At 37.3% G+C, this 23,670-nt stretch overlaps 2 protein-coding genes across 2 annotated transcripts in view; one reads left to right on the top strand and one right to left on the bottom strand.

Annotated features, from left to right (window-relative positions):
• Nucleotides 1–23,670, top strand: part of LOC125122176 (beta-defensin 109-like) — a 74,048-nt gene that overhangs the window by 33,836 nt on the left and 16,542 nt on the right. The gene's annotated exons all lie outside the window — the stretch shown is intronic.
• LOC125122173 (beta-defensin 130B-like) lies at nucleotides 9,790–15,908 on the bottom strand. The gene is made up of 2 exons (XM_047770410.1): nucleotides 15,851–15,908; nucleotides 9,790–9,971 (listed from the first exon to the last, which is right to left on the bottom strand). The coding sequence occupies exons 1-2, from the start codon at nucleotides 15,906–15,908 to the stop codon at nucleotides 9,790–9,792; spliced, it is 240 nt and encodes a 79-aa protein (XP_047626366.1).

Below are 23,670 nucleotides of genomic sequence, written 5' to 3'. Positions count from 1 at the left end.
CTGTGATAAACAAACACTTGATGTTTCCCTTTCAACTTTATGCTCCTTGTTGGAAGAAGGATAAACAATGATTACTCCATGAGAAATGTCCCTGCATCTGTCTATCTCTCTGTCTGTCTGTCTGTCTATCTATCATCTATCTATCTATCTATCATCTATCTATCTATCTATCTATCTATCTATCTATCTATCTATCTATCTATCTATATCTATCTATCTATCTATCTCTTCCTGTTGGTAAGAAACATGATGATCAGTTGAGCAGAACCAATGACTCGGTTCAGTTACAAATCCTCCCTTCTTTTCATCAGGACTTATGCAATCAAAATGGAAGGGAGCAATCAAAAATCCATTTGGGTAGTTCTTGTTGTGGTGTAGCAGGTTAAGGATCCAGCATTGTCTCTGCAGTGGCTCTGATCTTCGCTAAGGTATGGGCTTAATCCCTGGCCCACCACAGTGGGTTATACGTTTGGCTTAACTGCAGCTGTGGTGTAGGTTTTGCTGGCTTTTGGGTTCAGTCCCTGGCCAGAGAAATTCCATATGCTGGTTGTGCGGCTGAAAATCCAAGAAGCAAATCCATTCAGAGGTTTAGCTTTATTCGTTTCATCTCATCACTTCTTCCAAAGCTTCAGATCCTGGTTTATGACCATCTGATTCTGCGATGTGAGTGCCTGAAAGAGAAGCCTACCCACCATTTCTCTGGCTGTGAACATAGGTGAACTTTGTGCATTTTCTGATTCCTGCACAAGTATGAAGGCTCTCTTTTGGTTAATTCTTCCCTCCCCCAGCCTAAGTGGACCCTGCCTCATCACCCAGCTTGCACCATCCAACTTCACCCAGGCAATAGTACTACTGGCAATTGGAAGGAAGCAAGCCACCAAAGGGCAGATGACACCACAGGGCAAGGACAGAGGAGGCAGGACTTGTGGGAACATTATCAGAAGCTGCCACCCTGTGGGTTGTATTTGTGTTCAATGGATTGTTTCCCTTGTTAAAATATATCTGTGGTCAAATACTGAGAAGTTATTCTTGTTGTAAATTAGACTAATTTGGAGGGCTAGAATTTCCAGAACAATTTTAAATCACAGTAGCTATTAGGAAATACTTATTTTAAAATAAGCCTCTTGTATTTCATCATTATGCACAGTGTTGATAGTTGTTTTAAAGCCTATTTTCAGTAAGGCGAACGCACACACACTAGTTATTCATATGCATAAAGAAAACATATCTTATATCTCAGTCTTTTTTTGTAAAACAGTCTCTTTTAGATTTCAGTCTTTTTTAGATCAGTGTTCAATCTTTAAGAGTTTCTTCCCTGCCCCTGATTTTCCCTAAAATTGTAACTTTATGTTGGTGACTGGAGAGTGCTGGTGATGATCTTTTGTTAGTGGAGAAGAAGGAAACGTGGAAATTCCATTTTAGTGGATCCACTGTAGAACACAATCTTTATCAGAATTATCATTTAATTTAGTTGAATAAATTTTGACATTTTACATTATCTTAATAATAATTCCACATGTTATATAGAAGTTATGTTAGCTTATCTGATCAGTAAATCAGTATAAGGAGTATCTTCTCATTTCCTTCCTAGTTATAAAAATGTTTTTGAATTATTTTATGCTTTATTATTTTAATTTTCATTTATTAAATTCCAGGTATATGCATTATGATGATATATACTTGTCTGTGCCATTTCCATTAAAATTTTAATGGATTTTGTAGAGCTCTTATGTGTTCAGTTCTTCTTTATGTTATTTAGAAAATAGAAATTGAGTTATATTTCACATTTATGGTATTTAGAATTGAAAGTGTAGATTTTACCTTAACTTTACTCTTTTCTATGCTCTATAGTCTTAATGTATCTTTCACGGACTTGCTCTATCAGTTTTGAGTGAGGAAATGAAGTCTGTATTACTCTGTCCACTTGTTGTGAGGTAACTAGACCTGTGTATTTTATAGACTTTCAGCATGATGTAGTGGTAGTAACAGCAGCAGCAGCAGGATGAACAATGCTGGTAGCATTTCTATCATCCAGCATCTAGTCCATTAAAATATACTTGTGTTTTGGACAAAAAAGATTCATATCAGGATTTGTTATACAGGTGTAGGGCTCAAAGAAGATGCCAAGGGACCCCAGAAAAAACTTCAGGCAGTATATACCACCCCTTAAGGGGGCAATAGAAGGGAAGGAACCCAGAACTGGGGGAGGCCTCCTATGGTCCCCAGGCCTTGGGGAAAGGGACAAACTGCCCAGCTGTGGTTGGTACCTCTGGAACTCTGAGGTAAGACCTTTCTGAGTCAGTCCTCAGATCTATGAACTAAAGGATGTCAACTCACTGTTGTTGGTATCTGAAGGCATGGTGAGACTGGTGCTGGAGTTATGAGAAAGTGGGCTGACCATTGTCCTGAATGCAGAGTGTCCCTGCTGTGGCAACAGAGATAGGAACCAAAATGCGGAAGGAAGTGCCCTGCTTTCCCACACTCAAGACCCCCACCCCCGTAGTGTCTGTCATTGCAAGCCAGTCAGCAAAGGAGTCTGGGAAACAAGATTTACACAGTTGTAGCTCCCGCATCACCAAGGAGCATGGCATTGAAGCAGGAAATTGGAATTCATTGATGTCGATAAAAATGATGCCATAGTGAATGCCATGTTTTTAGGGCTCAATAGTCAAAAAAATTGACATGCAGATGTTTCAACTTATGTTGTAAATGCATTTGTAATTTATTTGACAGATTTTAAGTCATCAAGGGAGGTTAAGGGGAAAATACAAAGAGAAGTATGGACCTGGGGATGAACTAAGTCAGATTTGTTCCAGTGTTGAGGTCCAAAGCTAACCAGGCCAGAAGTTGGCTTCTCCATCTGAAAAAGATGGAGAAACAAAAACAGTAGAGAAACAATATATAAGAATGAAAAATGTTACCAGTTAGGTTGGAGTGAGTCTCTAAGAATTACTTTCATGGGCTGCATTTTCATGCATTAAAGGCACATCATTCTAAGGATAGTGATGGGGGCATGTGAATAGCTCACACCTACTTAGGGCTTTCCTACAACATGTTCTGGAGGCAAGACATTTATTGATCCTCTTCTGATTCTTCTGCTTCTTTTCTTTTTTAAAAAGCCTGGATCCAAGTTTTTCAGCCTTAGCACCTTTGACATTTGGAGCCAGATATTCATTTGTCTTGAAGATATTTCTCTCGGTCGTAGGATGTTTAGCACTATCCTTGACCTTTCCCCACTAGATGCCACTAATACCTTTCTGGTGGCCAGATCCAAAAGTGTCTCTAGACATTGCCAGTTATGTGCTGGGAGCAAAAGCATCTCCAGCTGAGAATTCTGGTTTACAGCATCTACATCCTTGTAGAGGCTTGTCTTTCTTCTAGCCATTTGGACCACTCCTCAGGGCTGAGGTTTGGCTATAGGGTTATCAGGTGGCAGCTGACATTGAATGAACTCAGGAAAAAGTATGGTTATATGACCCGTATCAGGAGCAGAGCCAGACAGGATTCTTTCCCTTGCTCAGTATCAGTGCTCATTGTTTTATATTTTGGACTATAAGAGAGGATGATATATATTTTTCTGCATGACTGGACCCTCTTCAGATTTTTATCTGTCCCTGTAGTGTCGCCAGACCTCAAAGGTACAGGAAAGTTATGGGGGTGGAAGTCGTGGTTACTCTGGAAGGCCTTGTCCTGGGTGGAAAAGTATAGCAAGTTCTTGTGAGTGAATTCTATCATGATGTTCAAGCTTGATGAAAAGAAGACACAAGTTAATTAGAAGTCGGTAAGGGAAGCAGTCAAACAGAAGACAGAATAGAGCTGATATTTGTTTTGTCTTATTTTAAGCCAGATTTATGGACATGCATCTTACACTGTAGAATTTTATTCATTAAAATTTAGTGTACGTTTCTATGAGTTTTGAAAAATGCATATAGTTATTTTAGCAATTCCACAATCAATCCATGGAACAGTTCTCTGTCCTCCGAAGTCCCCTTCACATCTTTTTTTGTAGTCAGTGGCACCTGTTCCCAGCCCCTGGCCACCACTTATCTTTCTGTCCCTGTGGTTTGGCTTTCTTCTTTCTCATGTATGTCTTCTTAAGTAGGTTTTAGTAATTTGTTTCTTTCAAAGAAATTGCCCATTTTCATGGATCTTTTTGAATTTATGGACACAAACTTATGCCTAAGAATGCCTGGTTGTACAGAAAACAAAATCATGGACTTGGAAAATAGACTTGTGACTGCCTGATGAGAGAAGGAGGGAGTGGGAGGGATCGGGAGCTTGGGTTTATCAGACACAACTTGGAATAGATTTACAAGGAGATCCTGCTGAGTAGCATTGAGAACTATGTCTAGATACTCATATTGCAACAGAACAAAGGGTGGGGGAAAAATGTATACATGTAAGGATAACTTGATCCCCCTGCTGTACAGTGGGAAAAAAAATAAATTATAAAAAAAAAGACGGAGTTCCCGTCGTGGCGCAGTGGTTAACGAATCCGACTAGGAACCATGAGCTTGCGGGTTCCGTCTCTGCCCTTGCTCAGTGGGTTAACGATCCGGCGTTGCCATGAGCTGTGGTGTAGGTTGCCGACGCGGATCGGATCCTGCGTTGCTGTGGCTCTGGCGCAGGCTGGCAGCTACAGTTCTGATTAGACCCCTAGCCTGGGAACCTCCATATGCCTCAGGAGCAGCCCAAGAAATGGCAAAAAGACAAAAAAAAAAAAAAAGACATATTGATATTGAATCATACTGGCACTGTGTACTAAAACAGTATCCTTTCCACATTAAATCACCTTGGTACATTTGGAAAATATTAATTGAACTTGTATATATTGATCAATTTTGAAATTATTCATTCTGTTCCATTGATCTATTCTCTTATCCTCATGCAGTTTTTGTTATTTTTATTGATAACTTTATAAAAAGTTTCAAAATTAAAAAAAAAAAAGAATGCCTGGTTGTTCATCTTCTATCTGCAGGATCTGATGTCCTTTCCTTCACTCTGACGTTAGTGATCTCTGTCTTCTCTGTCTCTAACTCTCTCCCTCTCAGATCACAATGATAACAGTTTATGATTTCTCTCATCTTTTCAAAGAACCAGCTTTGGGTTTCATTTTTGTTCTCTATTGTTTTCTCCTTAACTGCTTTTGTTATTTATATTCATCTCCTTTTCTTGTTTTAGATTTAATATGCTCTTCTTTGATGATATGAACATTTAGATACTATAAATTTCTTTCAAAATGCTACTGTAGCTTCATTCTACACATTTTATGTTGTGTTTCATTCTAACTCAGTTCAAATGCTCAGTTCAGATGTGTTGTTTAATTTCCAAATATATGGTAATTTTCCAGGTACTGAGTATTGATTTCTGGTTTAATTCTCTTAAGATCACAGAGCACACTTTCTGTGGTTTGAATAATTTTACGTTTATCAAGATGTGTTTAACGGGCCTGAATATGGTTTGCATTGGTAAGTGCACACCTAAAAGAATGTCTTTTCTGTTGTTGTTGTGTGGAGCTTTTAAATAATGTGAATTATTAGATTAAGTTGGTTGTTACTATTGTTCAGGTCTTTTACATGCTTCCTAAATTTTGCCCTCTTTTTATTGATTACTGAAAAAGAATTGATTTTTTTGTTATGATATTATTAACATATAACAGTATATTACTTTCACGTGTACAACATAATGATTCAATATATGTATATATTATGAAGTGATTAGCACAGTATGATTAATAGCCATCATGGTACAAGGTTTCAATTTTTTCCCTTATGATGATAATTTGTGAGGTTTACTCTTTTAGCAACTTGCAAGTACGCAATACAGCCAAACAAATTATTAACTATAGTAATGAGATCCTGCTGTGTAGCACTGGGAACTATGTCTAGTCACTTATGATGGAGCATGATAGTGTGAGAAAAAAGAATGTATACATGTAGGTGTAACTGGGTCACCATGCTGTACAGTAGAAAAAAAATAATGTATTGTGGAAATTAAAAAAAGAAATTATTAACTATAATCACCATGCTGTACATTATATTTCCAGGACTTAATTTGTTTTATAACTGGAAGGTTGTACCTTTTTACAATTTTACCCACCCCCAACTCCCTGACTTCAACAGAAAACAAGCTGTTTTCTGTATCTTTGAGTTTTTTGTATTTTTGGTTTGTTTTTGCATTCCACATTACATGACAGCATATGGTATTTAACTTATTTCATGTATAATAATCCATCGAGTTCTATCCATTTTGTCACAAGTAGCAGGATTTCCTTCTTTTTTATGGCTTAATATATATACATATAAGGATATATATAAATGTATATATATATATACACACATATATGCATATATGTAAATATATGAATACACAAGTGGGATATATATACATATATATCTATCTTTTTTAAAAATTTTATTTTATTTTTTATTTTTTTCTATTATTTTTTTCTCTACTGTACAGCATAGTGACCCAGTTACACATACATGTATACATTCTTGTTTTATATTTTGGACTATAAGAGAGGACGATGTAGACTTTTCTGCATGACTGGACCCTCTTCAGATTTTTATCTTTTTTCTCACATATCCATCTTTATTCATTCATCTATCCATGGACACTTGGGGTTTTTTCCATGTCTTAACTATTGTGAAGTTAAGAGACCAAGATTTAGTAGAATAATGCCCCGTGTTTTTATTACCTATACCTAGAAACTGCTATCTTGCCTAAATAAATCCAGCTTTAGTGATGGAGCAAAGAGGATTGTAAGCACTTGAAATGCCCTTGACTTCATGTCATCTGACTGAGAGCTCCCGTAGAGAATTACTGAATTATTGAGCTCCAGCCTTCACTTCCTTCTAGGCACCACTCAAGGTCAGCTCCTCAGAAACTTCTTCCTCGACATGGTGAATAAATTAACTCCCCTCTACTCTTGTGTCTTCAAAGCCTTTTGAAAAATAACACATAAATATTTTTCAGTGTTTCAGTAATAATAAAAGCCTAAAGGAAACCTCTGAAAATTTTATATAATCTCAGGGCTGAAAGAATAGGGAAGAATGGAGATTTTGGAAGAAATTTTTTCTCAGTGATGCTCACTATCCATCATACCATTAATAAAATAGCACTGGGAGTTTGGGGTTAATAGATGCAAACTATTCATTTGAAGTGGATAAGCAGTGAGATCCTGCTGTATAGCATAGGGAACTATATCCAGTCACTTGTGATGGAACATTATGGAAGAAAATGTGAGAAAAAGAATGTAACTATATATATATGTGTGTGTGTTTATATATGTATGACTGGGTCACTTTGCTCTACTGCAGAAATTGACAGAACATTGTAAATCAACTATAACAAAAAATAAAAATAAAAAAAATAAAAAATTAAAAAATAAAATAACAATTTCAACTCCATCATCTGAAAAAAAGTCCTTCTCTTGATGTTGCTTTTTTTTTGTTAGGGTTGCTCCCTCAGCACGTGGAGGTTCTCAGGCTAGGGGTCTAATCAGAGCTATAGCTGCTGGCCTACACCACAGCCACAGCAATGCAGGATCCCAGCATGTCTGTGACCTACACCACAGCTCACAGCAATGCCAGATCCTTAACCCGCTGAGCAAGGGATCGAACCTGCATCCTCACGGATGCATGCTAGTCAGATTTGCTTCCGCTGAGCCACGATGGGAACTCCTATTGTTACTTATTTTAATTTATTCTGTCCTTAGAAAGGATTGTCTAATGCTAATGAAATGTCAGTATTTAAGCTTCATTATCAATCCTGATGGAAATGTTTTTTAAAACTTTTCCTAACTTGCTTATTTAATTTCAGTTTCATAGGAGATCGTGAGACATATTTATTGAACAAATAAAGCTTCAGGTATCAGAAAACAATGGTATTTGCAATTTTAAAAATATGAATTTTTAGCATACTTTGTTGTGGTTTCTTCTGAAATATCAAGACATTGTTTTTTCTATATATTCTTTCAATATAAAATCTATGTTGTACCATTTTATTTATTTTAAACTAGTAATATTTGCATCATGTAATAAGACTAAGTACAATGATTTATTTCCTTAAGGCATTTTAGCAATGAGAGAACAGCAATGTTAGTGGCCGACTTTTCTGGGTTTTGCCATTTATGCTTCAGGTGCCTTGTGTACACTCATTTAATCCTTACAACAAGCCCAGTATTTAGATTTCTTATTTCATGCATTTGTTGGAGAAAAATTTTAAGGCAATTCAAGGTAAATAAAGAGTTCAAAGTCATATGACCAGTAAACAAAGCAACCACAGTTTCAACTATATAGTGATGTATGGAGAACTACACTGTGTGTTGTGAAATTCCGTGGTGTCCTAGACGTGCAGATATGAATAAAGGCAGGTCTTGTACTTGAGAAATTTATATAGTCTTGTGGGCAATTGAAATGCACATAAATCCTAGAAACAAAAATCCTAAGAATATTTGGAGGTGGATTAAACTTATTCTGGTTTATTGACCATAGATAGGCTTTGTGGTTGAGGAAATGAAAAGCCTCGAATTTTGTTTGCGGGGTAATTTGGCTGCATTCAAAAGAGTTTTTCCATCCTCGTAAAACTCATGTCTTGTAACATTCTTTACCTCTTTTTTTTCATTTTAATTTAATTTGTATTTTATATTGGAGTATAGTTGACTTAAAATGTTGCGTTAGTTTCAGGTGCACAACAAAGTGATCCAGTTACACACACACACACACACACACACACACGTCTATCCATTCTTTTTCAGATTCTTTTCTCATGTGGGTTATTACAGAATATTGAGTTCCCTGTGCTATACAGTAGGTACTCATTGATTATCTATTTTATGTATAGTAGTGTATATATGTTCATCCCAAACTCCTAATTTCTCTCCCCCGACCTTTCTGCTTTGATAACCATAAGATCATTTTCTGAGTCTGTGAGTCTGTTTCCCTTTTGTAAACAAGTTCATTGGTATCACATATAAGTGATATCATATGATATTTGTTTTTTCTGTCTGACTTACTTCACCTACTATAATAATCTTCAGATCTTGACCTCTTTTTTGCCCTTTCATGTTCTTAGCCATCAAGTAGATATTATCTAGAATTATTATTCTGGTGGAAATTCTCCCAGCCAGAAAGTGGAATAATCTCATGGTAAATTTGGAAAGAACTCTGGGGCACACTGAGTTCTCAGCTCCCTGCAGGAAGCAGCTCTTGCATTTCCCTCCTCCAGGGCCTGGTGAAGAGAAGGGAGTCAGCCCGGGCTGGGAATGGTAGGACTGCGTGGGGAGTGAGTCTAGTGCTCAAGTGCAATGTTAGCAGGACCACATGATGAACAGACCTTAATCCATGTCACCCAAGTAGGTGTCTCATATAATGAAAATGAATTTCATTCAGAGTCAGAGGAGGAAGAAGGTTGATACACCCCTTTACATAATCAAACACTACCTACTGCTATTTTATTCCCTTATTATTTTTTTCACGTGAACATTTTACCTTTATCTTTTTAGAGAAAGTCATGTAATTTTTATTAAATACCTTTAGAGTATGAGAGTCTGTTGTTATTTAGTTTAGTCATGTGCTTCTTAAAGAGGCATGCATGTGCATCAAGAAGACATCCACCAGGGATAAATACATGCAGAATTAGTGCATTTATTTCCAGTCAAGGGAGAAAAACAAGTTTAAAAGGAGTCTGCATCATCTGTCCTGGATTTTGGATTCTGGGTCAGACAGGAGTCTATGCAATCCATCCATGTGTTCTTGAGTTCCAGTGGCTTACAGTTTGCTCTCATCAGGGAGATTTTGACTTGGGAACAGGTGTTGGATAGGGATTTAATATCCACCACTTCCTACAACATTTTTTTTCTTCATTACATATACCAATGGTGTCCTCTGTGCCGATGCATGCATGGTCCTTACACACCCCTTTCAAAAGAATACATTGTTTTTGTCCCGGAATAAGGCCAGTCCTTGCTGAACAGAAAGAGATTTGACATTGTTAATTCACCCTCAAATCACTGGTAATGAACATAAGACAATAAATGGACAGAAGAATGGCCTTGAGGTAGGATAAATGATATTCCCTATGGGAAAGGAACATTTAGGCAAAAGAAATGACTTTTGGGAAACGCATAAGAGTGTGGGACTGTGCACATCTTAGAGAGGGCAGGCTATTTCTAGATGCTTGTAGAGAGTTGTCCTTATATCAGGGGGCAGTACATGTTGAAATGCGTGGGGCGATCTCTTTTCCCCATGACTGGGGAGATATCCTTGGAATTAGTGGATTAAATTTCCCACCTTGTGAATTGTCCTGGCCTAAATGCCAATAACACCTCAACTAAGAAAGGCTATTTCAAAGAAAGTATCCATCCTTTTACCTCCTCACCTGTGCTCACCTCCCCATCTGTGTTTACAGCATCCTTATCCTTAGAGCATCTGCACTCCTCTTCGTCTCCTTTTCTGCAAAGTCTATCCATCCTTCAGATTCCATTTTACCTAATTCCCCCATCTCAAGACTACGCAGGAAGCACATTTTATATGTTGTTCAATGACCCTTATATGCAGATACCTGGAGAGGATCTCTCTCAGAGTGGAAAAGCATTTTTCCTTAAATATACTCATATGTTTTCTTAATTCATTTGGTTGCTGAATATCGCATAATGAATATGTGTCTCCATACAGTTCCCTTGAGACTCAGTAAACTTTCTCTGACTTTTCCAGCACAACCAAGTGTCTTTTTTTTCCCCTGGGGATCATGGTGGATATTACACAACAGGGACATTAATAGGAGTTAGTTCCTGAACCATCCTATTAACTCACTTGTATATCTGTTTGTCTTTATTATCCAGTAATATTCTAACCCCGACTAACTAGACCTGATAGTTTAGACTGATAGTTTGACCACTTTGGGGCTCTGAATCTTTTTTTTTTTTTTTTTTGGTACATAAACTGGGCTCTCATTATTGTCTCTCTATTCTGTTGAAAACAAGCCATGGCTATACAAACCTGTGAAGCCTCCTGTACCTGAATTTTCAGAACCTGAAATTTCAAGTACAAGAGACTGTGTTCTCCGCTTGCTGGAAGGTCTAGCCTGGTACACCCTGGTGGTACACACTGCTCTCAGGCCAAGCATCCAGAGACTCAAGGTCTCTGTGCACCCAGAGAATGGCAGCATGGAAAGTTTAGAATGCATCTTGTGCTACCTCTGCTTTGCCACTTCTGGAAGATGAAGTGTCTGTCTTTCAGGGACAGAGCTGATGGCCTCAGGAGACAGCTCCATGAGGATCTAGCTCAACTGCCTGATCTTCACCTAGTGCAGGTGTCATGCCCAGTGGTGCAGCAGTCCTATTGCCAACTCTTAGTCTCTTGCCCATTGCCTCATCCATGCACTTAGTGTAACAGTTGGTGAGATTTTCTGGTTTTCCAGTGAAGCTTGAATCAAGGGTTTTTAGGCTTGGGCAAGACGTAGGGCGAGGCAGAATGTGGTCTCAACGAGGTCTCTGGACATGAACTTAGACATATCCCACGCAATGCAAGTTGGAGTGTGTGGAGCCACAGCCAAAGCCAAGAGACTTAACCTGTCCCTGGCAGGCAACCTTGTCACCCACTGTGCTGAAAGTTCAGTTTTCTGATACAGTATCTGGACTAAGATAGCAGCATTCTCTGTACTTGAAAGATGCCTCTTGCTTGAATCAAAAGGACCACAACCATTTACTCTACAAGTGAGGCACTCTCTGCTAAATATGAGGCTGAAGTTAAGGAGGTATTATCTGAGTAGGAAGCCGAAGAGTTATCTTCTCCCTTCCAACCATGACTGTAACATATCTTCATGCCCAAGCACTAGTTCAAGTAAAAAAATAATAATAATATTAAAAAATAATAATATTAAAGTTACCTTGTTCACCAGGAAGAAACATTTCTTCCTAAATATGGGAATTTATTTTTTAGACTTACTGACATAATAAAGAGCTATTTGGAGTTCCCATCGTGGCTTAGTGGTTAATGAATCTGACTAGGAACCATGAGGTTGCTGGTTCAATCCCTGGCCTCGCACCATGGGATAAGGATCTGGCGTTGTTGTGAGCTGTGGTGTAGGTTGCAGATGTGGCTCGGATTCCACATGACTGTGGCTCTGGCGTAGGCTGGTGGCTACAGCTCTGATTCGACCCCTAGCCTTGCAACCTCCATATGCCGCGGGAAGCAGCCCTAGAAATGTCAAAAAGACAAAAAAAAAAGTTATCAAAGAAATGACTCTGTAATAGACTTCAGACTCTTATAGGATAGGCACATGTTATAATGGTTGTATCACATGCAGTGAGAGAAAGCATACATGTTTAATAATTGCTGTTGGGAAAATAAACAAAATTTAGATGCGCCCTTGAGATTGTATCACAACATGAATGTTTACAGCTAAAAGGAGGAAAATCTAGCATCACAGTAAAATAGAAGACCGTATAGTGGAACATTCATCTAATCTTGAAAAGAATGTGATTTTCTCAGCATTAGGACTTACTGAGTTTTTAGCTTTTCTGACTGTTTTGGTGGTGATAGACAGGGTTTGGATGGGTAGGCTCTTCTTGGGACTTTGTCAACCGAGAAACAGCAACACCAGATCTGAGCCATGTCTGCGAACTACACCATAGATTTTTAACCCACTGAATGAGGCCAGGGATCAAACCCTTGTCCTCATAGGTACTAGTTGGGTTTGTTACCATTGAACCACAATGGGAACTCCCAGAGTGACAGTTCTGTTTTCCCGAGGTGATGTAGAGCTCAAGCTTTCTTCTGCTTCTGTTTAAGGTGGTCTGCTTGAACATGATGTTATTCCCCAAAGTAAGAATAAGACGAATACAATAATTTCCTTAATTCTCAGGGGGCTAATGAATAAATTTAAGAGTATGTCATTCTAACCTCTTTATCCCCATACGCTCAAGCATATCTATCTATCTATCTATCTATCTATCTATCTATCTATCTATCTATCTATCTAACTAACTAACTTTTTCAGTCTATTCAAGGATACTATGCATCTTTTCTTTCTCAGAGACGTATAAAGACAGGTCTTGAAAATATATATATTCAAGGAGTGATCATTAACATTCATTAGACTGCAGGTTGATAAACCAGATTTTCTTCTTTGGATCATGTCATTTCTTTGGATAAATTTCCTTCATAAAAACAATGATTTTTTTTAAATCTGATTTTTTTGGTAAATGTCTTTAATAAAATTCATAACCCACCCACTCAATTCTCCCTCAAAAGAAATTTTGTGAAAGAAAAGTTATTTAGTATTTACAAAATTTCTAAGGTTATCAGATTGATTCCAGATATCTGGTAGATTCTCAATTCCAAGGTAACAACAGGGACCAAAATCAGGATTTTGAGGAATGTGATAATTATTATAGATTAAATTGCTCAAACAACATGTCAGTTAACCATCAGGTCCTAAGGGGCCCATCCAGCCTGACCAACACAGAAATTCCTTTTCTTTGACTGAAGAGTGTTCGAGGTCTCATTTAATTATGCATCCATGAACATCTCAATATGCAAAAGTAAGGTGTAATGACCTTCCATGTGACTTCAGTATCCTCTCCTCACAAAATATGTGGCCATTGAAAGTTATTCCCTCCCATGCAGAATTATAGGATATTTGTTTAATCCATCCTCTTGGTAGAACTGATTTGAGAGAAACAAAGGAGGGCTGATCTGGAGAAAGAAGTTGTCATCTCGTGAAAGGCATGCCTCTGAAGGGTTCTCATTGTATTTGGGGGCCTTGGAATGGCACTAATTCTGCTACCAACCCCAAATAACCTTCTGCTCTTCACCTATGCTCTTCTTTTTTATTGTGGTGAGAACACTAAACATGAGATCTTCCCTCTGAAATGTCTAAGTTCACAATGCACTACTGTTATCCAGAAGGCTGAGGCTGCACAGCAGAGTTCTAGAATTATTCATCTTGTATAAGGTGAAACTTTAAGGCCATTGAACAACTCCCTATTTGTCCCTTCTCCCAGCCCCTGGAAAGCGCTCTTCTACTCTATGTGTCTATGAGTTTGACTGTTTTAGAGACCTCAGGTAAGTGGGATCATGCCATCTTCATCTTATTTGACTGGCTTATTTTGTTAACATGGTGTACCCCAGATTCATCCTCCAGATCAGTATTAAAGTAGAGTTTGTTGTGCATCCTGTCTACCTTCCCCACATCTATCATCGTGGACTTTGGTGGTTTCTGCCTGTGAATCACAAGTCCTTCATACCTTCAAAGATGCACTTTTCTCACCCTCTTTGCTGTTTTGGTCTTACACTTTGGTTTCTGACTTTCATGGAGTCTGAATCATGGTGCCTAAAATGGGAACTTCTTTGGGGATACTGTAGAAGGGGCCTCATCCAGAAGATGAGAGAGATTTGGGATAGTACACATTTTTCAAATCTAAACATGATTTTGGCTTACTAGAATACATATAGAGCTAGATTAGACTTATTTATCTTTGGATCACAGAAATTACCTGATTGAAAAGTTAGGAATTTTGAACTCCTAATTCCTCATTCTTGGTATTGATACCCTTGATCTCTTTGGAAACAGTTACTGGTGGTTTCTCAGGCTTCATTACATGTGTTTACTTCAAAAGATGATTATCTCCAGCTTAGGGCTGTGTCTTCCAGCAGAATTGAGAGCCAAAAGAGAATGACATGAACTCCTTCAAAAAGAGACAGCTAGGAGTTCCGTTGTGGCTCAGTGGTAATGAACCTGACTAGGATCCATGAGGACTAGGGTTTGATCCCTGGCCTCACTCAGTGGGTTAAGGATCTGGCATTGCTACAAGCTAAGGTGTAGGTTGTGGACTAGACTCACATCTGGTGTTGCTGATGCTGGCAGCTGCAGCTCTGATTCCACCCCTAGCCTGGGAACTTTCATATGCTGCAGGTGTGGCCCTCAAAAAAAAAAAGAAAAGAAAAGAAAAGAAGGCATAGCTATACATCAGGGAGATCCCATGATATCCCATAGATTAGGCCAAGATCAAGTGAGTGAGTAACTTGAATTGTATTCCTTATAGATGAATCAAGGAAGGGTAGAGTTACCTAGACTTAAGCTAGTCCCATGAGAACAGATGCTGTTAAGAGGGATGTGAACCACCTATCATTAACAGCAAACACAGTCTTCTCAGTTTTTACAGGGAACTGAATTAACCTGCCTTAAAATGACCACATTCCCTTTTTCCTTTGAGTTGACACTTTAACATTCAAATTTCTCAATCATGCGTGCTAAGGATGTAACTCAGATGGTTAGCATGCTTCCTTCGTATTTTACTTTATGCTTAAAATTTTGCCTTTGAAGCACCATTCCACTGTTTACAGTTTTTCCAAATTCCCATGTTCCCTACTGGTTTTTAATAACTTAGAACACACAGTTATTTTTTTGTTGAGCTCTGTTTTATGCACCTGACATCTACCCCTAAGAAATATTCCTCACCAGTAGACTCCACATCACATCTACTCACTAACCAAATCTGACTCAGCAGCTGCCATTTTCACTCTCATTTTGGAGACTGGGGTTCTAGAGGGGGGGGGTTCTTCTTGATTTGTATGCTTATTTAGCTTTAAGTCATATGTCAAAACTTCTCTATTTCTACCTCTATTTGGGCCCCCTTTTCTAATCATGGAGATTCTGGAACTAATTTTACATTGATGGAAATCCTTGTCCTGCTTCTCAAGTTCGGCCTCATCATTTGTAAGGGAGGTGACCGTGTTGGACTTCTGCATCCCTGAGACTGTGGTTAAGATGGCCACAGTATAATTGAGCATCCCAGTGGATCTCCTAAAAAACCTACCTCTACAGTTACTCACCATCTTACCTTTTGGTATTATAGTCAAAGAGAGGAGGAGAAGAGAAATCAGTGAGTGGAGTCTCATGGTTGAATGCCCGGTAGAGAAGTGAGTGGTCAGGATAGTAGAACCCAGGTCCTTTTATTTACTTCTGGGGATTGGCATTCCTTTTGGTCAATGAAGCTTAACAAGTGAGAAAATAAAACAGCTTCCCCTGGAATATTTCCAAACCTTGCAGCCTCTAAATTTGGTGACAAATTAACCTAATTATTGGAGACCAGATGGCTTATCCTTTACTTTTTTCTGTGGGCTCTCAAATTTCTCAGAAGTCAGTAACTATAGCCAGTCATATTTAAAAGGAGCCAAAAAGTCAGGTCATTGAGTGTAAAGTCCCTGTTACCAAAGTCCTCTGAATTGCAAAGGAACCCTTCCACAGCATACTGTTTTCCCCAAAAGGGATAAAATGATTGGCTAAGGACCATTTCTTTAGCAGAAGAAAGATGAAGGAGAAGAAGAAAAAGAAGGAGGAGAAGGTAAAGAAGAAGAAGAAAAGAAGAGGAGAAAGAGAAGAAGAAGAATAAAAAAGGAGGAGGAGAAGAATGGGAGGAGGCAGGGAGGAGGGGGGGAAAGGAGGAGATGGAGGAGGAAGAAGCTGTACTTTTAACTTATCTCTTTAAAAGAGAGGATAGTATCACATATATACTATGTTCTTAATAACATCTGAAGGGTAAATACACTTAGCTCACACTGAAAATTAAAATTTTCTCATCTGTTATTAATCCTTTGTATAGCTGTCCCATATGACATGGTTGGTGAGATCAGGAGAATTAAATAAAAGCACACTGTTTCCTCAATAGCCATGTATTATCAAAAGATGATAAGCCAAAACCTTAAAAGGAGCCCTAACCTCTTTCCCTACCCTACAGAACAAAGTATAGAAAACCTAAGACTGTGCCTTTGGCCAAGAGTCACTTGACCTAAAACCAGTTTATCTAAAGTTAATTTACCTACTGATCAATGCCTTAATGACACTTTTCTCTAAATTGACTTATTTTTTTCATTTATAAACTTTGAGAAGAAAGTTTTATATCTTTGTCTTCTACTTTTGATCATTTTCATGTTTGCGATTTTTATCTATTTTTAAGTATTTTTTTAAATTAAGATACAGTTGACATATAGTGTAACTTTTAAGGCATATGATGTGTTGATTTTGGTACATTTATGAATTTCAATATGATTGCCACCACAGTGTTACCCAACACCTCTATCAGGTCACATAATTATCCTTTCTTTTTTATGGTGAGAACAATTAACATCTAGTTTCTTATGGCTTTGCAATTTACAATATGGTGTTTTTGAGTTGTAAGGGTACTGGTTGTACCCTTCAGCAGCATCTCCCCAGTTCCCCGACTCCTAGCCCCTGGTAACCACCATTCTGTTCTGTTCTTATGAGTTTGGCTTTTTTACATTCCACATAAAAGTGATATCACTCAACATTTGTCTTTCTCTGTTGGACCTGTCTCACTTGGCATAAGGCCCTCAAGGTGTCTCTGTGTTGTTGCATTTTTTTCTCATGGCTGAGTAGAATTTCATGTTATGTATACCGAATCTCCTTTATCCATTCATCCACTGATAAGCATTGGGTTGTCACATCTTGGCTATTGTGAATAAAGCTAGAATGAACACAGGAGTGCAGATAACTTTTCATTCAAGATCCTCACTTCATTTCCTTTGTGTATAGACCCCAAAGTGGGATTGCTATATCACATGGTAACTTAATTTTTACTTTTTTGAAGAACTTCCACACTGTTTTCTATAGTGGCTAAATCATTTTATATTTCACCAACAGTGCACAAAGCTTTCCTTTTCTCCACATCCTCACCAATTCTTGTTTCTTGTCTTCTTGATGATAGCCATTCTAATAGATGTGAGGTGATATCTCATTGTGGTATTGATTTGCATTTCCTATGATTAGTGAAGTTCAGAATCTTTTCATGTACCTGTTGGTCATTTGTATGTCTTCGTTGGAAAAATCTGTTTGGTCCTCCATTCATTTTTTTAAAAAATGGATTGTTTGGTTTGTGTTATTGAGTTCTTATATATTTTTATATATTAATCCTTTTCTGATATATTTTTTGCAAATATTTTCTCCCATTCCTTAGATTGCCTTTTCATTTTTGCAGATTGTTTCTTTTGCTGTACAGAGTTTTTTAGTTTGATGTCATCCTACTTGTTAATTTCTGCTTTTGTTGCTTGTGCTTTTGGTGTCATATCCAAAAAATTGTTGCCAAGACAAATGTCAGGTAGGTTTTTCCTTGTTTTCTTTAGGAGTTTTACAGTCTCATGTCTTACGTTTAAGTCTTTCATTCATTTCAAGTCCATTTTTTGTGAGGGGTGCAGTTTCAGTGGTTATCCAGTGCATGTGGTTATCCAGTTTACCCAACACCATTCACTGAAGAGTCTATCTTTTCCCCATGGGTATTCTTGGCTCTTTTATCAAATATTAGTTGACTGTATATGCAGGGGTTGATTTTTGGACCCTCTATTCTCTTCCTTTGGTCTCTATGTCTGTTTTTATGCCAAAAGCAAGCATTTTGTTGTTTTAATTTCCGATGCTATTTTATTTATTGTAATTAATTAATTAATTAATTAATCTATGCTTTTTAGGGCTGCACCCACAGCATTTGGAGGTTCCCAGGCTAGGGGTCAAATCGGAGCTACAGCTGCTGGCCTATGCCACAGCCACAGCAACTCAGGATCTGAGCTGCATCTGCGACCTACACCACAACTCACAGCAATGCTGGATCTTTAACCTACTGAGTGAGGCCAAGGATTGAACCTGTGTCCTTGTGGATGCTAGTCAGGTTCATTAACCACCAAGCCATGACAGGAACTCCTCTGATGCTATTTTAAATATAATTATTTTTGTATTTTATTTTCAGATAATTCTTTGTTAGCATATGAAAACAGTCTGATTTTGGTATGTTTATTTTTACATGCTGCAACTTTACTGAATTCATTGATTAGATCTAACAATTTTTTGTAGAGTCTTTAGGACTTCTACATAAAATGTCATCTGAAAAGAGACAGTTTTACATATTCCTTTCCAAATGAGCAATCCTTGTAATGTACTGCTTTACTCCATTTATTAGTATTTTATTCAGAATTTTTGTCTCTATCTTTAGGTATATTGGTCTGTAACTTTTTTTCTCGTAGTGTCCTTTTCTGGCTTTGGTATCAGTGTAATGCTGACCTCATAAGAGTTTGTTTGAGAATGTTTCCACCTCTTCAGTTTATGTGTGAGAAGGATTGGCCTTAATTCTTTCTCAAATGTTTGATAAAATTTACCATCTGGTTATGGGTTTTCTTTGTTGGGAGATTGTTGATTACTGAATGAATATTCTCACTAGTAATTGGTCTGTTAAGATTTTCTATTTTTTCTTGATTCAGTCTTGGTAGGTCATATCTATATCTATCTATCTATCTATATATCTATATTTTAAGGATAGATAGAATATATATATATATATATTCATTTTATATATATATAAATTTATCCATTTCTTCTAGGTTGTCCAGCTTCTTGGCATAGAGATATCATAGTAGCATCTTACAATCCTTTGCATTTTGGTGTTCTGAGGTATAATATATCCTTTTTCATAATTTTGTTGATATGGACCCTTTCTCCTTTTTCCTTTAGTCTAACTAAAGGTTTACCTATTTTATCTTTTCAAAGAACCAACTCTAAGTTTCATTAATTTTTTTCTATTGTGTTCCTGTTCTCTATTTAATTTATTTCTGCCCTAATCTTTATTATTACCTTCCTTCTGCTAACTTCGGGCTTGGTTTATTCTTTTTCTAGTTCCTTGAAGCATGGAGTTGCATTGTTTATTTGATTGTTTCTTATTCCTATTATAATATAGGCATTTATTGCTATGAACTTCCCACTTAGATCTGCTTTTGCTGCATCCCATAAGTTTTGGTATATTGTGTTTCCATTTTGTCTCTCTCAAGATTTATATGCTTTTATTTTTTTAATTTTTAATTTTTTGTCTTTTTGTCCTTTTAGGGCCACACCTGTGGCATATAGGGGTTCCCAGGCTAGGGGTCTAATGAGAGCTGTAGCTGCCGGCCTACACCACAGCCACAGCAATGCCCCATCTGAACTGTGTCTGTGACCTACACCGCAGCTTATGGCAACACTGGATCCTTAACCCACTGCGTGAGGCCAGGGATCAAACCTGCAACCTTATGGTTCCTAGTCAGATTAGTTTCTGCTGTGTCACAATGGGAACTCCTATATGTTTTAAAATGTCCCTTTTAATTTCTTCTTTGATCTATTAGTGGTTCAGGAGAGTATTGTTTCATTTCAATGTATTCATGAATTTTATGGTTTTCCTCCTGTTACTGATTTCTATTTTCATACCATGTGGTCAGAGACTATATGAGAGATTTCAATCTTCTTGATTTGCCAAGACTTTTTGTGTGGCCTGAATATGTCATCTATGCTAGAAAATGCTCCATGTGTACCTACGAAGAATGTAGATTCTGTTGTTGTCAGGTAGAATGTTCTCTTTATGTCTATTAGGTTCATACATTTATAATGTTGTTTAAAACCATTGTTTCCATATTGGTTCTCTGTCTGGGTGGTCTATCCATTCTTGAGAGTATGATATTAAAGCCCAAACTGTTATTCTATTGCTACATATTTCTCCTTTTAGTTCTATTAATTTTTGTGCTATTTAGGTGATCTGATGTTGAGTGCTTAAATATTAACAATTTTTATATATTTTTGATGGATCAACTCCTTTATCATTCCATAATGACTTTCTTTGTATCATTTTTAAGTTTAAAGTTTATTTTTGTCTAATATAAGTATAGCTACCCTTGTTACCTTTTCCTTGAAATATCTTTTTTTATTCTTTATGACAAAGTCATTGTGTCTTTAAAGCTAAAGTTAGTTTCTTATAGGCATCATAATTTTTTTATTCACTCAGCTACTCTAGGTCTTTTTTTTTAAAGGGCTGCACCCACAGCATTTGGAGGTTCCCAGGCTAGGGGTCTAATCAGAGCTACAGCTGCTGACCTATGCCACAACCACAGCAACACCAGATTCTAGACGTGTCTGCAATGTACACCACAGCTCACAGCAACGCTGGATCTTTAACCCACTGAGCAAAGCCAGGGATCAAAGCAACAACCTCATGGTTCCTGGTTGGATTCATTTCTCTTGCACCACAGCAGGAGCTCATCTTCTATGTCTTATTTTTTCTTCCTTTTTAAATTTTATTTTATTTATTTTTTCACTCTACAGCATAGGAACCAAGTTACAATTAACATGTATACATTTTTTTCCTCCCTTTCTTCTGTTGAAGTATAAGTATCTAGACATAGTTCTCAATGCTACACAGCAAGATCTCATTGTAAATCCATTCCAAGAGCAATCGTTTGCATCTGATAACTCCACACTCCCAATCCCTCCCACTCCCTCCCTCTCCCTTCGGGCAGCCACAAGTCTATTATCCAAGTCCATGATTTTCTTTTCTGTGGAAAGGTTCATTTGTGCTGTGTATTAGATACCCGTTATAAGTGATACCATATGGTATTTGTCTTTGTCTTTCTGACTTACTTCACTCAGTATGAGAGTCTCTAGTTCCATCCATGTTGCTGCAAATGGCATTATGTCCTTCTTTTTTATGGCTGAGTAGTATTCCATTGTGTACCACATTCCATACCACACCTTCCAAATCCAATCATCTGTCAATGGACATTTGGGTTGTTTCCACGTCTTGGCTATTGTGAATAGTGCTGCAAAGAACATGCGGGTGCATGTGTCTTTTTCAAGAAAACTTTTGTCCAGATATATGCCCAAGAGTGGGATTGTGGGGTCATATGGTAGTTCTATGGATAGATTTCTAAGGTATCTCCAAACTGTTCTCCACAGTGGTTGTACCAGCTTACATTCCCACCAACAGTGCAGGAGGGTTCCCTTTTCTCCACACCCCCTCCAGCATTTGTTATTTGTGGATTTATTAATGATGGCCATTCTGACTGGTGTGAGGAGGTATCTCATGGTAGTTTGGATTTGCGTTTCTCTTATAATCAGGGATGCTGAGCATTTTTTCATGTGCTTGTTGGCCATCTGTATATCTTCCTTGGAGAACAGTCTATTCAGGTCTTTTGCCCATTTTTCCATTGGGCGATTGGCTTTTTTGCTGTTGAGTTGTATAAGTTGCTTGTATATTCTAGAGATTAAGCCCTTGTCCATTGCATCATTTGAAACTATTTTCTCCCATTCTGTAAGTTGTCTTTTTGTTTTCTTTTTGGTTTCCTTTGCTGGGCTAAAGCCTGTCAGTTTGATTAGGTCCCACTGGTTTATTTTTGCTCTTATTTCTGTTGCCTTGGGAGACTGACCTGAGAAAATATTCATGAGGTTGATGTCAGAGAGTGTTTTGCCTATGTTCTTTACCAGGAGTTTGATGGTGTCTTGTCTTATATCTAAGTCTTTCAGCCATTTTGGGTTTATTTGTGTGCATGCTGTGAGGGTGTGTTCTAGTTTCACTGATGTACATGTAGTTGTCCAGGTTTCCCAGCAATTCTTGCTGAACAAACTGTCTTTTTCCCATTTTATGTTCTTTCCTCCTTTATCAAAGATTAATTGACCATGGGAGTCTGGTTTTATTTCTGCATTCTCTGTCCTGTTCCATTGGTCGGTATGTCTGTTTTGGTACCAGTACCGCACTGTGTTGTTGACTGTGGCTTTGTAATATTGCTTGAGGTCTGGGAGAGTTATGCCTCCTGCTTGGTTTTTGTTTCTCAGGATTGCTTTGGCGATTCTGGGTCTTTTGTGGTTCCATATAAATGTTTGGATTGTTTGTTCTAGTTCTGTGAAAAATGTCCTGGGTAATTTGATAGGGATTGCATTGAATCTGTAGATTGTTTTGGGTAGTACGGCCATTTTTACAATATTAATTTTTCCAATCCAGGAGCATGGAATATCTTTCCATTTCTTTACATCTTCTTTAATTTCTTTGATTAATGTTTTATAGTTCTTTTTTTTCATTTAAAAAAAAATTATTGGAGTACAGTTGATTTACAAGGTTGTGATAATTTCTGCTGTACAACAGAAGAGATTCAGTTATACATGTACACACATCCATTCTCTTTCACATTCTTTTCCCACATGGATTATCACAGAATATTTTTTTTTTACAGAATAAAATACATATATTTAAACACAATTACATTCAAACAGAGTATTATATCATGGATCTTAAGAAACAGATTAAGTGTCTTCCTCTGGAGAAGTGGAATGGAAAATACGCTGAGACAAATAGGAAATTAATTCTATGCTTTATCCCATTTTGTATGGCTTTCATCTTTACTATTTAGTGTTATCACATTTCAATTTTTCTTTAAAAATTAGCATTATATTAAAATTGTGTATATTATGCAACTAAAATTTATAAAGAAGAAAGCCTTATATACCATTAAATATTTTATACATCATAATAAAAAGAATAACTTAACTGGTAAGAATAACAAAAATAATACTCCCCCTGAAAATAAGTAAAATATAAAATGAATAAATTGGTTAAAAACCAGTGTAACTATGTAAATATGTCCTCACAATTTGTGACATCTTATTGATTTTTCAATATAGGCATTACACCATTCTAGGTGATGTGATGAACGAGACATTATAGACATTACATTGTACCATGGGGAGAAATGGTTATTAATAATACAAGTATAGAACTGTATTATTTAATTGTACAGTTGCATTATTTAATTATAACTATCAAAAATTCTTTGATGGGGAGGAAATCAGAATCAGATCTAAGAAGAC

Source organism: Phacochoerus africanus, chromosome 3 (assembly GCF_016906955.1).
Source record: "Phacochoerus africanus isolate WHEZ1 chromosome 3, ROS_Pafr_v1, whole genome shotgun sequence".
NCBI classification, from domain to species: domain Eukaryota; kingdom Metazoa; phylum Chordata; class Mammalia; order Artiodactyla; family Suidae; genus Phacochoerus; species Phacochoerus africanus.
This window is presented reverse-complemented; position numbering and strand designations above follow the sequence as displayed.